Here is a 17,772-nt window from a genome sequence, read left to right as displayed (position 1 = left end):
GAAAGTCCCTGGTCCTGGGGTGGGAGATGAGCCAGAGATAGGGTCATGTTTGTTTCTGAAGAAGAAAACAAGGCCTGTTTCAGAAAGTAATTCTGCTATAAATGAGCCAGTTATGACACAGCTCATTATTTCTAGAATCATTGGGGCTAATGAGAGGTCCTCCTTACAGTTAAATAAACCCAGTAATCTTCCAACGTGGACCCAGCTTGTCCTCAGTGTCATGTGAGAACTTGTCCCTAGTCAGGCTATAACCAGTTAGTTACGTGAGTTCCCCAAGGTGAGATCATTATTATCTCAGAGACATGCCTGCATGGTCCTCAGAGGGTCCCTGAGCACAGGGCAAGAAAGCCCACACCGGTGGAGACTGCCCTAAACTAGAGCTCCCTACATCTCAAGTGTTTCTTTTGGAAAAGGAAAATATATAAGATTATTTACTGGGGTTGGGGATTTAGCTCAGTGGTAGAGTGCTTGCCTAGCAAGCGCAAGGCCCTGGGTTCAGTCCTCAGCTCCGGAAAAAGGAAAAGAAAAAGATTATTTACTTCACACAGTGGCTATGAGGATGAATTAAATTAATATTGGTATGAAGTGTTGGCTGCTATGGATGCATGAAATTAGCAAGTGCCCAATTCCCCAAGTAGGCCAGGACCCAGTTGCTGATGCCCAGGCCCAATCAGCTGTTCTAAACTTATCCACTCTGTAACCTCCTAGATCACACCCAGACCCACAAGGACCCATGCATCAGAGCTTCCCACCCAAAGTCCTGACTAAGGGGAAACTGGACAGGCAGACAGAATAGAGCCCGTGCTGTGACGGCAGCTTCCCAGAGGGGGGACAAACAGCGGTGCCAGCACATTTGGGACTGGCTTTCTCTGTCATGATCTTTATGGAGAGTCTGAAACGAGGTCAGGTCCCAGAGTGGGCAGCACAGATATCACAATGGTGCTTGCTAATCTCAACTGGGCTGGCCAGTGTCGAATCTGAGACAGCAGAGAGCGGAGTGCACGCGGGAGAGCGGTCTTCGCGAGTCATTGCTCAACTGCTTGTTAAACTAATTGGTAACGAGGGCCAAGAAGCCCAGGACTTCAGCACTGTGGGGACCTGACTGGGCACTTGAGCCGCAGGGAGGGCAGAAGACTGTAGAGGGCTAGTACCTCTGATCTACTCTCACCCATTTCAGCCAAGGGAGGGCAATGAGTGGGGACAAAGGGCACAGCCTTCTGCCAGTGCCCACCCCTACTGCCTTACTACCCAGTTGTGGTGTCTACAGGAACAGAGAGCCCAGTCTGTACCCCTTGCAGTATCTAGGGGCACAAGAGCCAGACACATAAACAAGAAAGGAATGAGGTACCAGGCATGTTTCAGGTCAAGGAGGCAATAAGGGGCATCCCTGCAAGAGCTTTCTGTCAGTGTCCTGGCCTTCTTTGAGGGGTGGGCGGGCCCTCTGGAGGGCGACTGTCTCCACATTTCCAGCAAACTAAAGGCTATAAGCCCACTAGTACTTCTGGCCTGCCACCAGTGCCAGAGAAGCCCAGGGCAAGAAGCCACAATTGGGGCCTAGGGAGGAGTACAGCCCTGGGTCAGGGTCCAGACTGCAGGTGGAAAGCTTCCAGATGCCCCATGACACAGCTTGGCCATCTGCTACTGCCATGGCAAAGCCCAAGTGACTTAAGAGAGCCGTTGGCTTGCAGCTAAAGGCTGCTGAGTGGCAATGGAAGCCGCTCTATGCTGTTCAAGAGCTCAATTCTTCTAGTTCTGGATAGTGGGTATACCAGGTAAGTTGCACTGTGTCCCCAGAGTAACCCTCCTGACACCACAATCTGTTCCAAGGATGCATCCTCGGTGTTAACCAGTCAGGCCCCCCAATCTCAATCCCTTCAGCATCTCCCCATGCTAGTTGCAGTTCTAGGGTACAGCCCTGATCCTCTCTCTCCAAGACACACTGCCAACTCCAGATGATGCTGTCTCCTGTAGTACCCTGTATCACTGATCTTTCTGGGAATCATGAATCAGCAAGACTCCAAAGCTGTGGTCATTTCCAACAAACTGTGTGTACAGTCAGACTGCACCCCCATAAACAGTTGTTTCATTCATGTTCCCCCAAAGGAAGGCCTGTGCATCCCAGCTGGCCCCAGGGCTTGAGGTTGTCATGTAACAAGCTTCTAGTAAAGACTTCTCCCCCTAGTCCTGCAGGATTAGCCCAGCTCCGTTTTCACCGAAGGCTCAACAATTTCCTCCCGGGCAGGCAAGGTTCCTGCTTTGAGCTGCCAGCACCTAGGCATGCCCTGCCAGATGAGAAGGGTTCCCAGCTCGAGCCTTGCTCTCCACTTGCCTCCAAACTGAGGAAGAGGTGGGCAGGAAGCAGATCTGACCTCTGGGGTTGGCTGGTTTCTCCCAAGGACTACAGGAGCCTGAGACAGGCAGCAGAGGCCTGCTAAGGCCTTTCCTTCCCTCCCCTGGGCCCCAGGAAAGGCACAGGAAGAAGGGCCTCAGCAGCAGGCATGCAGTGCAGGGCCAGACAAGGAGGTCTCTGGGGTTGTAGCTATCAGCCAGAACCCAGGCTCCAGGAAGGAAGGAAGGGCAACTCTGACCGAGGGAGAGATAAGGAGGGGCTGCTTAGCACAATGGGCTGCCCCAAGGCTGAGAGGCCCCCAGTTAGATTTTGCCCTGCCCTGGACTCTCTTTGTTCACACAGCCCATGTAAATATTTACTGCTGTTTATAGTCCCCATCTGCAGAGTCCCCTTTCCTACAACCCACAGCTGTGTGCCCTGGACCAGGGCTGCCCCTAAACCCAGAGACCCTGGGTTCTTCAACCAGAACCACTGTGGTATTGTTCTCTCTCAGGCAATCCTCAGGTATGGCCCTTAGGAAAAATACCATCCTCTTGTCCTAGCACTGGAACGTGACACTTACGGCGGCCGGTCGTGGGTGAGGCCATTCTGTCGCTGAGTGTTGATTGGTGGAAGGACAGGTTTGCTGTTGATCTCGAGTCCTCGCCTCAGGGTCTCCCGGATCTGCTCTGTGTCTGCAATGATATCCCAAAGTTGCCCTTGGGGCTCCCAGCAATCCTTCCTTGCAGTCTGTTCTAGAGCCCAGGACAGCAATATGCTGGTGAAGGCGGGGCGTGGTGGTACATACCAGGAATCCTAGCGTTAGGTGGCTGAGATAGGAGTTTGCAAGTTTAAGAATAGCCTGGGCTACACACGATAAGACCCTGCCTCCACACAAAGGAAGAAAAGGTGGCTGGTAGCACCAGTAGGGGAGGGATGACCATCAACTTTGCTACTGGTGACCTTTGCCGAATAAACAAAAACAAAAACAAAAAACAAAACCAGCACCACCAAAAAACCAACAGTGCTGGGCATAATGGCATGTCTATAATCCCAGCACTGGGGAGTCTGAGGCAGGAAATTAGAAGCTAGCCTATGCCACGTGGAGAGAGAGAGAGAGCTTATCTGAAAAATAAGTAAACAACAAATAAGATAACGATGATTGCAGCGTGGACACAATCGCCAACCTTGCCTTAAGTTACTCTTGTCAAAAGCAACAGAGTGTGAGCCCCTCTGACTCCCGCAGGAAAGACGGGGTCAGATGTTTGCATGAGTACTTTGAGCTGTCCTTTCAGAGATCTTTATGAGCACTCTCACATGGACGGCATGGAGTGAGGAGGTACAGCTCCATGGCAGAGTCTGTGCTTGGCTTCTCTCCCAGCACCAAAAAGAAAGAAGAAAGCAAGCCAGGTGTGGTGCTTCTGGAAACACAACACTGTGGAGGTTGGAAGCAGGAGGATCAAGAATTCAAGGTCATCCTTAGCTGCATAGTAAGTTGGAGGCTAGCCTGGGCTACATGAGACCCTGTCTCAAAAGCAAACAAGGTCAGGTATTTCACTCAGGGCCGAAGACATCTTATTCTTCAATAAGCATGAGAAGATAGAAGAAGCGAGAAGGGCAGGAGACTCGCATATACATGGATATAAATGGCTGTTTTTCCTTTGGCATTAGCTAGGGACAGCCTTAGCAAAAAGCCACAAGCGCTTCTGTAGCCAAGACCAGCATGGGGAGCGTCCAACAGGACAGCCACGTCCTCCTTGTCTGAGACCTTCCCCAGAGTCAGTGGGAGCAGGGCGCCCTGCCACAGCCTCCTGAACTGCAGTGTGGGGGCTCATACTCAGACCACTCTCATCAAAACAGGCCCAAGGAGAGAGATCTCCAGGCTTGGCATGGCTGTTTGGCCAGAGCTGCGACCTGTGTCAGTTCTGTGGGTGGTGGACATTTTCTGTCTTGTCTTTAGGTGGACTGTGGACTTTTTCTGTTAACTGTTCCATGGTTCCCACTAACATGCATGACCTCAGATTCCAAGGAGCAGAGTATATATCTATAGTTCCTACTGGAGTGTTTAAAACACTCACAGGAAAAAAAATAATAATAAAAAATAAAATTAAAAAAAAAAAAAAGTTGGGGTTGGGGATTTAGCTCAGTGGTAGAGCGCTTGCCTAGCAAGCACAAGGCCCTGGGTTCGATCCTCAGCTCAAAAAAAAAAAAAAAAAAAAAACAAAAAAAAAAAAACAAAACACACACACACACACACACACACACACACACACACACACACACACACAGAGGAAACAGCTACAAAACAGCCAATACTGCTCATATAGTTCACCCACACTGGAAAAATTCATTTGTCAGAAAATAAACCAGAGTGGACTGTCTACTTAGAGACTCGTCCTGAAAGGCAAGGGAAGGCCCCAACCTTTGCCAGAGAGCCTCCGGGGCTGTGTGCCAATGCAGATGCTCCGGCTATCCTCATCGTCCTCGGGAGGTCGGCTTAGGTCGTCCCAGGCACACTTGGCACTGACCCCACTCAGGTTAGAACCGTCTGTCTCGATGCCTTTGTCAACTCTCTCCTGCTTGAAAAGAACCAAAGAGTCAGAGCTCCTTCAGAGAACCGGTGCCCATGCTCACCAGCACCTACTCAGCCACTACTATCCAGCCTTGTAGGTGCTGAGCATGGACAGCTGCTGCAAGATCAGGGTCTCTGATCCTGTTCTCTGGTTATGTGCACAGTGGCTTCTGTAGCCCTGGACTCCTCTAGGGAACAGGATTAGGGGAAGCCAGGAGGAACATGCTGCGGATGCTTCTTTCCCATCAACCCCCAGTACCATAGCCTTTGTGCAGCTTTCAACCCCGAGAGCCCTCGGAGCTGATGCAGCAGAGACAAGATCTACTTCTCTCAGGAAAGGCATACGCCTTCCCCTCTTCTTGATCTTCCAACAATGCTCACTGCCCACCCCACCTACAGGAGTTAGGGTGTGAGCCTGCCCGGACTCGGGAACTCATGCCTGCAGTTCCTCATTATAACAGCTAGAGGGGGCCATCACTCCAGAGCAAAAGTGCTCTCTGTCCATAGGTGCCAGCTAACTTTGGCAAAGGGCTCTGGATGGGGTTCTTTTCCATTTCCTAGGCTGAAATGGGGGAGGGGGGATCTGAAAGGCAGTGACCGTTGCACACTTCCCCCAGAGGCTCTGCCTTTGTGTAGACTTTGGCACTGCTCAGTCTAAACTTTCTCCAAATGGCCTCAAGGAAGAGTTGTACTTAAATGCCTGGGTTTTCTGGTAAAACATAGTTCTGTGGCGCTGGGCTTTGGATCAAAGGTCATCTGCAAGACTCTAGCAGCCTTGTCCATAAACATCCATGTTGGCCAAGGAAACCGCCTGTGACTATGCACCTCAAAAGCCCACACTTCCCTGTGCCAGCTGCTCCCTCTCCAGGGCTCCCAGAAAAGGGCATTGTTCTTATGCCTTGGTCTCAGGTGGTCTCCTACCCACACGTCACCCTTTCTTCCTTCCTCTGGGGCTGCCATCGGCCTAGTTGAGGCTGGTAGCAGGCAGGCCACAGCTCTAGGCGCTCTAGGCCTGAGCAGGGTCTGCCGGGGAGAATCTGAGTTTTCTTGTTTTATTTTATTTTATTTTTTTTGAGACACGGTTTCTCTACAAAACAGCACTGGCTGTCCTAGAACTCACTCTGTAGACCAGGCTGACCTCGAACTTACAGAGCTCCGTCTGCCTCTGTCTCCTGAGTGCTGGGATTAAAGGCTTGCGCCACCTCCGCTTGGCCTGAGTTTTCTTACTAGTGACTATCTTGAGACCCTCAGTGAGGCAGAGCTGAGGACAGTTGGTTCATGGCCCAACTAGTCCAGACAGCCTATTTTCAATGTAAAAAGGAGGAGTTAAGACCCAAGACTGCTGTGGTAATCCCAGCTACTCAAGAGGCTGAGGCAGGAAGATAGTAAATTTAAGGCCTGCTGGGGTGCTGAGTGAATTCAAGCCCAGTCTAGGCAACTTAGTAAGAATGCATCTCAAAAAGTAAAAAGTGGTTGAGTACTTGTCTCATATGCACGAGACCCTAGATTTAGCGGCAAGTGTCAGGAAAAAAAGGTAGCAGAAGGGCTTGTCTGCTTAGGCACACAGCAGGTTAGTAGTAAACTAAGATCAAAGGAATATGAGCCAGCTTTCAAAGCAACTAATGGCAAACAGGCCCAAGAGAAGTATAAGCAATATACCGAACCATTGGGAAAGCAAGGCACATTTTCTCCTCCTTGCTTCTTGCTTGACGGTAATGACCACAGACTGCTACAGGTCCTGCTGACTAGGGTCTCAGAGAGCCTTGGGCAGTACTTGGCACCCATGACAGGGGCCAAAGGAGAGCCTGCAGTGCCCCATGCTGGATCCCAGTGTGGCTGCAGAACACAGGCTTAGGGATGGAGCTTCCATGGCTTCTGGCTCTTGTATAAGCAGACACGACACAGAAATCGAGTTCAAAGTAGAGATAACAAAAGATCCTGGCAGCAGTGTGAGCGTTTCAGGGTTAAAGGTCCCCGCAGAGTGGAGGAGCCTCATCTGTGAATGAAGAGGATGTGTGCCCAAAACTCACAGGTCAGCAGCAGCCAACATACATGCCTCTTCTCACTTCTCCCTACTGTTGGACTTGAATTGAAATGCCTAGTCGCTGCCGTGGCCTGTCCGAGCCTGAGCCTGAGCCTTACAGAAGGATGGAGGTTCAGAGGCCATGACCTCTGGTGGCACAGTGATCAGGAGTCAAACACAAGGCAGACATATGGCTTGCTGCTTCTGCTTCTGCACAGCATTTACAAGAAATGCTGCAATTCTCTGTGGCTTCCCAAATCCAGCTGGGTGCCAAACAAGCATCTTTTCTAAAACACCCAAGTTGGCAGTGACACTGTCCAGGCAGCCACAGTGGGGTCTAAGGACTCCTTCACAATGGCAGGATCATTATCTAATCAACACTCCCCCTGCAGCTGGCCTGTGGGGTCAACACGGCCTGGGCTGCTCCTGACATAGGGAGAGGCCTCCCTGAAAACGTGTGCTAGGAAAAGGGGGCAGGGCAAGGAAGCGACCATCCTTACGATTACCTTCCTTTGTTAGTGGTGGTCTAATTTTAACCTGATACATAATTTACATACAGTAAAATCCACTTTTTAAAAATGCACACAGACATGTACCAGGCTTGCTTTTCTGAGCTGAAATCTGTTTTCTTATATGGGATGCAGAATTCAGGGAACACATTCCAGACCATGCCACAGTTCTACTGGCTCACACAAAGCTCCTCCATTTTCTCAGGATGAAAGCCAGTGTTATTTGGTAGCGTGTGCTAGCAAGGTTTTCCTCCTTCAAGACATACTTGCAGGTGTGGATCGATCTCAAATATGGTTTCTCCCCTCCGCATGTCAGTTATCAGCCAGGGACCACCAGCACTGTGGACAAGGAGAAACAGTGGTAACTGGGGGTCTGGACTGATCATCCCTCAACGGTCTTTCTTGTTTGCTGTACCAGAGCACACAGGGTACTGCTAGTGGTCAGGGACCATAGAGAAATGAGGGCCCCAAATAGCAAAGCAAAGGCCCCTCCAGGTGGGTGGAGGGAGGCCACCCACCCCCAGGCCCAGGGGTCCAGGCCTCCCCCGATAGGGACATGTACTCACACAGGCACTGTTCTCAGCAGTTCCAGGATGCCCTGCCCATTCCACTGCTGGGCCGAGTGCAATTCCTCAGTGCAGACACCGACAATCTGAGGCCCAGGACAAGACGTCGTGTTTCAATAGCCACCCCTCCAAGATGTCTAGTTACCTAGTCTCTCTCAGGGGCATCTCCAGGAGGGGGCACACAGGTACAGTTGGTGTCTCTAGGCTGGTGTTCCCAAAATGTGATGACTCCCTTAGGAGGTGCTACCTAGCTGGGAGGTCCCTGAGTCCACAGATGGGCACAGAAGACACTAAGGGCAGCTTGAGCCACATGAGGGTAGGCCTTCGCTCAGTCCAGGTATTCAGAGGCAGGGGTGTCAGGCAGCGGCTCTTATCTCTGTGTCATTCTCTAGGCCACCAGTGGAACCTTCACCTAGCCCTCATTAGATCTGCAAGCAAGCATGCGCTGGGGAGATTCACACCCCTTGGGGAAACAGCAGGGAAGCCCGGAGCTGGCTTTCTGTGTTCCTCTTGCTCGGCATTGCAGAGGGTGAGATCAGAGCATCTGGATCTAGACCGACTATCGCAGGGAAGAGAAGACCAAGAGGAGCCTCCTTCCCCGTCCCTCTCCATGTCCCCTGTTCTAGACTTTTCCCACAAGGATGAGATGTCTGAAGCCTCTGGCAGCACCTCACCTGGAGGAAGGTAACCACCCCAAACGGGGTCTGCACAGGCTGCATCTGTGGGTCCTCCGTCAGCAGCATGTGCTGGATTCTTGACTCACTGTTATCCAAAGGGCTGTGCCAAGACACGTGGTCCCCACTACAGAAGGTGTTCTCTGTGGAGAGACAGGAGGCTCTTCAGCATTTGGATCCAGACCTGGAATCTGCCCTGAGACCTCAGAAGCCCAGGTTGGGAGGCTCCCCAGCCTCCTAGAACAGGCCGATGAGCCCACTCCCAATACAAGCAAAGAATTGTGGCTACTCCCAAAACACCAAATGGTCTTGGATGACCCGATGTGTTTGCCTTCACTGGAAGTCTACTGGTGTGCATGCTCACTTGGCCCAGGAAGGCCAAAGACTTCTAACATGTGCTGTGCTTCTCCAGTACTAGGGAAGGGCATGATCAAGTAGGCCAGGAATGAGGTGCTTTCCACAGGGCCAATGGACCACTGGCAAACAGGGAAGCGGCAAACAGTGGGAATTCTTGGAAAAAGTCCCCAGGATTTCTGGGTTGGTGAATCAGTGCAGAAAGGGAACACTCAACCTCAGAGAACCTTGGAGATCTGCTGCCGGTTTCCCACAGGCAGATTTGGGGATTTTTGAGGAACACTGGAGACTTCGGGTAAATGGAGGTCAGGACAGTGCCTTGCACACCTGAGTATACTGTACTGCTGAGGATGGCTCCCTCTGTGAGAACACGGTAACCTAGACTCAGTACTATGCTTCACAAAGGCCTATTAATAATAATAATAATAAAAAAAAAAGAGCCAGGAGGTGGCAGTGCATGCCTTTAATCCCAGCACTCAGGAGGCAGAGGCAGGTGATCTCTGTGAGTTCAAGGAGAGCCTGGTCTACAGAGCGAATTCCAGGATAGGCACCAAAAGTACACAGAGAAACCCTGTCTCAAAAAACCAAAAAAAAAAAAAAAAAAAGAGCCAGGAGTGATGGGCACATGCATGTAACCCTAGCACTCAGGAGGTTACAGCAGTAAAGTCACAGGGGAGCACTGCATGGAGCACTCAGCACCCTCCCACCCCGACTCTTGTCTGGAGTACTCAAAGTGTGCTTGCTGCATTTACCAGTTCATGAGCACCAACAGGTTCCCAGGCTGGCCTCAAATTCCCTATGGAGCCGAGGATGACCTCAACCTTCTGAATGTCCTGCTTTCACCTCCAAGTGCTGAGATTACAGACATGCCACCACACCTAGCTGTCTGTTCTTTTTAAAATGTGCATGGGTGTTTTGACTGCATGTATGCCTGTGCTCCCCTTAGGAGCTTGGGGCCCTTGGAGGCCCGCAGAGGGCACCAGATCCCCAGGAACTAGAGTTTTAGACGTCTGTGAACTGATACATGGGAGCTGAGAATCCAACCTGGGTCCTCTGGAAGAGCAGCCTGTCCTTTTAACCATTAAGCCATTTCTCCAGTCTTGGCCACACACCCAGTTTCCCGTGGTGCTGGTGAGAGCCCAGGGCTTTGAGCATGCTAGGCGAGCACTCCACTAAATGAGCTACATTCCCAGCTTCCCTCCGTTTCCCTGTGAGCACATGGAAGAGTTGATTTTCCACACTTCACTCATTTACACACTCAGAGCGCACTTCACCTCTGCTTGCAGAGGATCTCTTTTGCTAAAGGTCTGTGTCATGTGACGGGCAGGACACGCCGAGCACACCTGTACACACCAGCCTAAGCCTGGAAACTCTCGCCCTTGGTTGTATTGTCTTGATCTGAACTCTGATTCTTCCTGGGTCACCTAATACTACCCAAGCATCTTCCCAGGCAGACAGAGGAACGGGCAGTTGTCCACACCTCAGAAGTGTTCATTCAGGAGGGGAAGGGAGGGCTGTTCCTCCAGGAGACCTGAGCAATAAAGTGGAGGAGGAGAAGTGGGCTACTGAGAACCCCTTTGGTTTCTTGAGTGTTTGCATATTCCTGAACCCTTCTCTCCTTTCACTGCCATGTCTATAATCAACTTGCCGGAAGTAAGGAACAGCATGAGAGACTAAACTAATAATTAAAAACCCTCACCAGACACCCCCCTACAATCTAGATCCCACTGACACCAGACACTTAGAGAATTTATGATGATTTTTTTCACAAACCTTTCCAAAAATGAAAAAGAAACACTTCTCAATTCATTAGATGATGCCACTACTATTCTGATACCAAAATAAGACAAGGGAATTTAAGAAAATGGAAAAAGAAAACCACAGACCACTACCACTTATACATATAGAGAAAAAAATCCCAACCAAGCAAGTATTATTAGCAAGCTGAACCCAGCAACATAGAAAAGAGGTTATCTACAAAGACCAAGTGGGATTCATCCCAGAAATTCTAGCTTGATTTAATTTAAAAATCAATATAATAGGGCTGAGGCTGGAGCTCAGTTGATAGAGTTTGCCTTGCCTGCACGAGGTCCTGGGTTTGATCCTCAGCGTCACCCAGGGGTGGTGCTGGATGTCTGTGATCCCAGCACAAGTGGAAGTAAACAAAGTTCAGGGGTGAAATGACTCAGTGCAGAAAAGCCTTGTCAATCTCTGGAACCCACAGTAGAGAGACCTGCGCCTGAAAGCTGTCCTCTGTCCTCCAGGTATGTGCCAGGGCACATGCACACTGACACACGCAGATATCATTACCATATAGACAATAATACAAACCGAGAGAAGAAAAGAAGAATCAGGGTCACACAATGCATTTAACAAAATTGTGGGCTGCAGTTCCGGTCTATAGGAATAAAGATTAAGAAACAGGATAACACAACACTGTTGTCTCTGAGACATGGAAAAACGTCACAAAATCCAACACCTTTTCATAATTAAACAAAACACACATGGCAACCAGGAAGAGACGAGAAGGTTCCCACTCTGACAAGAGACATCTGAAAACTGGCAGACACTGGACTCGATGGTGAGACAGATGTCCAGTCTCACCACTTGTATTCATCACTACAGTCGAGGGTCCCCACAGGAAGCTTGTATTCATCACTACAGTCGAGGGTCCCCACAGGAAGCTTGGACACACAAAGCAATAAAACACATCCAACTGGAAAGGAAGAGGTAACCTGCCTCTGCTCACAGAGGACATGGGCTTCTACATGGAGTATTTAGAGTGCACTAAAAGTCTACTAGAACTACCGCACATTCATAAAGGTTGCAGGGTATACAAGCAATGTACACGAATCATTTTTATTTCTAGATACTAAGAATGAACAAACAAAATGAAATTAATAAAAACAATTTCTTGCCAGGTGGTGGTGGCGCATGCCTTTAATCCCAGCACTCGGGAGGCAGAGGCAGGTGGATCTCTGTGAGTTCAAAGCCAGCCTGGGCTACAGAGTGAGTTCCAGGACAGGCACAAAGCTACACAGAGAAACTCTGTCTCCAAAACCCAACCCCAAATTATAATAAATAAAAACAATTTCTTTACAATAGCACCCACAAAAATATACTACTTGGAATCCATTTAACAAGAGAATTAGAAATGTGCATGCTGAAAATTTCAAAACACTGTTGAAAGAAGTCACAGGAACCCCACACAAATGCAAAGCCATCCACTCAGAGGACAATACTATTAGGAGAGCAGTACTCATCCATGGCCAGTACCAGTCTCTCTGAGAGCATCAGGTGTCTTTCTGCAAGAGATGCACAAACATCCTGAAATTGTATAGAAAGGCAAGTGGTCAAGAACAGCCACGAACAATTTGAAACAAGAGGAAGAGATCAGGTAAGTGTGGTCACACAGGCCCATCATGTATATCCAAACAGGAGGACTGAGAGCATGAGGTTAGCCTGAGCCACATAATAAAACTGTCTGGCAGGGCAGTGGTGGCGCATGCCTTGAATCCCAGCACTTCAGTAATCTGGAGGAGTGGAAAAATAGTGAGGACCCCCTTCTAAAAAAATAAAGTAAATAAGCCAATTATGCTAATTTCTTTTCTGGTTTGTTTGTTTTTGTTTTTAAGATTTATTTATTTATTATGTATACAATATTCTGTTTGCATGTATTTCTTCAGGCCAAAAGAGGGAGCCAGATCTCATTACAGATGGTTGTGAGCCACCATGTGGGTGCTGGGAATTGAACTCAGGACCTCTGGAAGAACAGCCAGTGTTCTTAACCTCTGAGCCATCTCTCCAGCCCAATTACGCTAATTTTAATAGGAGAAAAACACACACACACACACACAAAGAAACAAAAACCAATGACTGGGAAGTATCTCGAGAGCACTCGGGTGCTGGAGATGACTCAGCAGGTAGAGCACTTGCTGCTCTTGTAGAGGACTGGGGTTTGGTTCCCAGCACTTGCATGGTAGTGCACAGCCCTCGTAACTCTAGTTCCAGGGGATCCAAACCCTTCTTCTAATTTCAGAGGGCACCTGGTATGCATGTGGTACATACATAGACATGCTTGCAAGCAAACTGCTCATACACATAAGATAGATAGATAGACAGACAGACAGACAGACAGACAGACAGACAGACAGGAGTTTCCAAGTATGAACAAGGTTCTGAGCTCAACACCTAGAACTGAAAATAAATAAACAAATAATAAACAAGGAAAAGGAAAGAAGAAGAAATCTGAAGGACTCAATCTTCCGATTTTATTGTCTGTTTCGCAGTGTGGAGAGAGTCTCTGGCCTTCCTAGCCACTATCCAGTGCTCCCCCAGCAAGCTGGAGCTCAGCCCAGCCCCCCATACTAAGCTTGCTCTAAAGCTCCACAGCCAAGGGAGGCTGGTCCTGCACAAGGAGAGGTCAGCACAACACAACCAGGAGGACAGAAACAACACTGCACACTGGCCACTGACTGTGACAGGGTGCCAAGACAACTCAAGAAGGGGACAGTCTCTGCAGCAAATGGCGCTGAACCACCGCCATCTGAATTCAAAGGACTCAGATTGGATCTTTTCCTTATACCATAAACAAAAACGGACTCAAAATGGATCACAGACCTAAGCATGCCAGTTAAAACAAAGTGTCCGATTAGGCGACAGTTTCCTGGATGTAATACTAAAAGAACAGGCAACAATGGATAGATGGATTGAACTTCATCAAAATTAAAACTGCTTTGTGCTGTAGACATTACCATCAAGAAAGAAAAAAGAAATGCAAATCAAAACCACGCCCACTTTACACCCATTAGAATGGCAATTATAAACAATAACAAAACAAATCCAGAAAATGACAAGTATTGGTGACTGATGTGGAAAAATTAAGCCCTTGTACCCTGCTGGTGGCGATGTCAAACAGTACAGCTGCTATGGAAACTGCATGGCAGGTCTTCAAAAGCTAAAAAACAGAATTACCATATGATCCAGCAATTCCGATTGGGGTACAAACTCAAAAGAACCGAAGGCAGGGTCCTGAACAGATTGTGTGCCCATGCTCACAGCAGCGTCATTCACAACAGCAAAAACGTGGAAGCCATCCAAATGCCAATCAATAAACTAAGGAACTAACAAAATTGGTAATTTGCATAAAACGAAATATTATTTAGCTTTAAAAAGATATATTCTAACCTATGCTACAAAATGGTTGAACCTCGAAGACATTATATTAAATGGAATCAGTCAAAAAAGGAAAACTGATCATAATTCCACTCATGTGAGGAAGCTACCCCGAGTAGTCAAGTTTATAGAGACTGAGTAGAATGGCAGTTGAGCAACTGGTTTAAGGGTATCAAGTTCAGTTTGGGGAGATGAGAAAAGTACTCAGGGTGAGTGGTGGGAATGGCGGTACAGAACCGTGAACAGCCCTAACCTTACTCAAGTGTTTTAAGATAGAAAACTTCATGTTATCCATAATTAAACACAATTTAAAAAAAAAGACAATCCAAGGGCAGGAGAGATGGCTCAGCTGTTAAGAGCACTTGCTGCTATTCTGGAGGACCCAGGTTCAATTCCCAGCACCCACATGGCAGCTCACACCTGTCTGTAATTCCAGTTCCAGGGGATCTGACACTCTCACACAGACATACATGCAGGCAAAACACTAATGCATATAAAACAAAAATTTTTTTTAAAAATTAAAGAAGAAAAGACAGTATGGAAAAATATTGTCAAGCCAAAAACTTGATAAGTGCTCATAAAATATAGTCATTGTTATCAGAATATGTAAAGAGCTCTTACAACTCAGTAAGAGACAAATAATTCAATTAAAATTAGGCAAAGGATCTGAATAAATGTTTTTTCAAAGAAACACAGTTAATTAGCACATAAAAGGAGGTTTCATATCTTTAAAACGGAACGCCAAGAAGAGATGCCACTGCTTCAGATATCGGAGAAAATGGTTAAAGGCATGTGGACAGAGCAGGACCGGGGGGGGGTGGGGTGGGGGGTGGGGGGTGGGGGGGTGGGGTGGGGGGGTGGGTGGGAAAGGCTCAAAGTGCTTGCTATAGAAGCATGAAGACTTGAGTTCAGTGGCTCAGGACGCAGGGAAAGTGGGGTGTGGCAGCCAGGGCCTGTTATCCCAGCACTGGGGAGGCAGAGGCAGGAGGATTGCTAGTGTCTGCTGCCAGCCAAGCTGAGCTGAGCGCCAGGTTCCTTGAGAGACGCTGTCTCAAACAACAGGAAGGGCTAGAGAGATGGCTGGTGTGTGTGTGTGTGTGTGTGTGTGTGTGTGTGTGTGTGTGTGTGCCTTTACTATTCTTTCAAGGACCCAGACTCAGTTCCCAGCACCCAGACTGGGAAGCCTGGGGACCTGGGTTTGATCCCCAGGACCCACATGGTAGAAGCAAAGAGCTGATTCCTGCAGTGGCCCTCCAACTTCCATGTGTACCGTGGCACATGCACATATTCATGAGCACACATTCTCACACACTTGCTTGAGTGCACATGCACACATCAATGAATACAGTTTTAAAAATTACACTAGGTACAAAAAGCTAGTCACAGAAGACCATGTATTTGGTTTTTGTTTTGTTTGTTTGGTTTTTTGAGACAGGGTTTCTCTGTGTAGCTTTGGTGCCTGTCATAGATCTTGCTCTGTAGACCAGGCTGGCCTTGAACTCACGGAGATCTGCCTGGTTCTGCTTCCTAAGTGCTGGGATTAAAGATGTGCACCACTGAGGCTGGAGAGATGACTCAGAGGTTAGGAGCACTGACTGCTCTTCCAGAGGTCCTGAGTTCAATTCCCAGCAACCACATGGTGGCTCACAACCATCTGTAATGAGATCTGGCTCCCTCTTCTGGCCTGCAGTCATACATGCTGTATACAAAATAAATACATAAATAAATATTTAAAAAAAAAAAAAAAAGTGCACCACCACCACCCAGCGGCAACACTCACTAACATACTTTTTACCCAAATCAACTTTAAAAACATTTCTTTTTGTTCTTATCTGACATGCTTGCCTGCATGCACGTACATGCACTGTGTGCATGAAGTGCCTAGGGACCAGAAGAAGATGCTGGAGACCCTAGATCTGGAGTCAGAGATGGTTTTGAGTGTCATGTTGATGCTGAGAACCAAACCCAGGTCCTTGGGCAAGAGCAGTAAGTTCTCCAAACAGTTGAGCCAGCTCTCCAGCCCCTAGACAAACCTAACTTTACTCAGACCTACCTTTGCTTCAGTGCTGGGGATGGAACTCGGGATTTACACATTAGGTACATACTCTGCCACCAAACATTCTCATCCCAACAAATTTATTAAAACAAATTAAAAACAAAACGCTTTTATCATCATACTACCTGAAGAAATAAGGTGAAAATCAGTGTTGCTTACCATTCAGTAAGAGCCAACAGCTTCATGATAATAGTGTGAAAACAGCTCATCATGTCTAGCTGATACTGTTGCCAGGTTATTGAAAAACAGAAATAAACATGGTTCACAATGCTACGTATGGATTAAAGTCACACTAAATCAGGACAAAATCAACAGGACTTAAAGAACTTGGAAGAGAAGAAAATCTTCATTATTTATATTTCTGTTACTGGATGGCCTGTCCAGTCACCAACTAAAATCTGCTGCCTCTAAGGGCAGACCCTGGCACAGTGGTGAACTCTGGAGTTGGGAGGCCTCTGCCCCTTACTAGTTGGAACCGCAGGCAAATTGCCCAGTAACAGTGTTTAAGCTTGTTTTCTGCTCTGTACTCGGTATAAGACTGCGATGTGCCATTATTTCAGTGCTGGACCACCACAGGACTCCCCATCCATAATGTGTACTTGCCAGAAAACAGGGCCGTCACTGAGACTGTAGTAAAAGCAAGAGCCCAGTAGGTGGCACCATTGTCCCTGATTTATCAAGCAGATGGCCAGACCCTGCAGGCTTGTCCTTCTGCTCAGATGTCTCCTCTGAACCACACACACAAAGCAGGCAAGGATTTAGACTGGACACAGGGAAAAGGCTGGAAAGGTTTAGAGCTATGACAATTTATTAACCATTATTGAGACTGATTTAAGAATAAATGGTTGCCAACCCAGACTGTTTAAATAAAAATGATCAAATAGCACTCTGCTCAGGCTTAATTTAGGAAGTAATGAAGCAACCCTGAGGCAAAAGGGATCCCAGGCCGAGTTGCAGCTCTAGGGTCAACACACTCCTCCCCTGAGCACGTGTGTGGTCCAGACTCCAGAAGCTACTACTGAATTAAGAGGAGCTGAGCAGAAAGCCTAACTTTGCAATGAATGTGTAGAGCATGACACACTCACAGGACCTTCCACGGAAAGGCAGGGTCTGCAGGGGCAAGACACGGCCTTTCTTAACAATGAAAGAACTTTGGTCACAGTTTTCAAGCTACGGACAAAGCCACAAAGGGCTCATTCTTGAGTCCAGCCTGGTCTTTATGCCCTGGACGCTTGGCCCTATTCTGTGGACAGCCCCCACAGGTCTGGGCACTAGGCCTCAGAGCCTGCCCCAGGAAGCTCTGGCCCTTCAGAGGGTTTTCAAATGCTAATAAAGCCTTGGTCAGAGGCCCAGCTGTCCAGCCAGGGGTTAGAAGGGATCATTCCCTCTCTGGTTCCCTAAATCTCCTCACCAAGAGAAACTGGAAATCCCTGGGGGTCTGTAAAAGGCCATTCCTAGTGGGGGCTGGGGAATAGCTTTCCATCTCTTCCTTCCTGTGAGCCCTCAGGAGAGGT

At 48.3% G+C, this 17,772-nt stretch overlaps 1 protein-coding gene across 3 annotated transcripts in view; it reads right to left on the bottom strand.

The window, feature by feature from the left end:
* Nucleotides 1–17,772, bottom strand: part of Sufu (SUFU negative regulator of hedgehog signaling) — a 99,498-nt gene that overhangs the window by 35,039 nt on the left and 46,687 nt on the right. For 2 of the 3 annotated variants that reach the window (XM_036171484.1, XM_036171473.1), the window contains exons 4-8: nt 8,674–8,816; nt 8,000–8,085; nt 7,700–7,772; nt 4,752–4,908; nt 2,913–3,024 (exon numbers count right to left, since the gene is read on the bottom strand). In XM_036171484.1, the coding sequence (XP_036027377.1) occupies nt 2,913–3,024; nt 4,752–4,908; nt 7,700–7,772; nt 8,000–8,085; nt 8,674–8,816 (571 nt within the window). The remainder of the gene's footprint in view (nt 1–2,912; nt 3,025–4,751; nt 4,909–7,699; nt 7,773–7,999; nt 8,086–8,673; nt 8,817–17,772) is intronic. The other variant, XM_036171474.1, reaches the window with a different exon arrangement.

This window comes from Onychomys torridus, chromosome 1 (genome assembly GCF_903995425.1).
Source record: "Onychomys torridus chromosome 1, mOncTor1.1, whole genome shotgun sequence".
In the NCBI taxonomy this organism is placed as follows: Eukaryota; Metazoa; Chordata; class Mammalia; order Rodentia; family Cricetidae; genus Onychomys; species Onychomys torridus.
The sequence above is the reverse complement of the archived record's forward strand: the minus strand, read 5'-3'. Positions and strand labels throughout refer to the sequence as shown.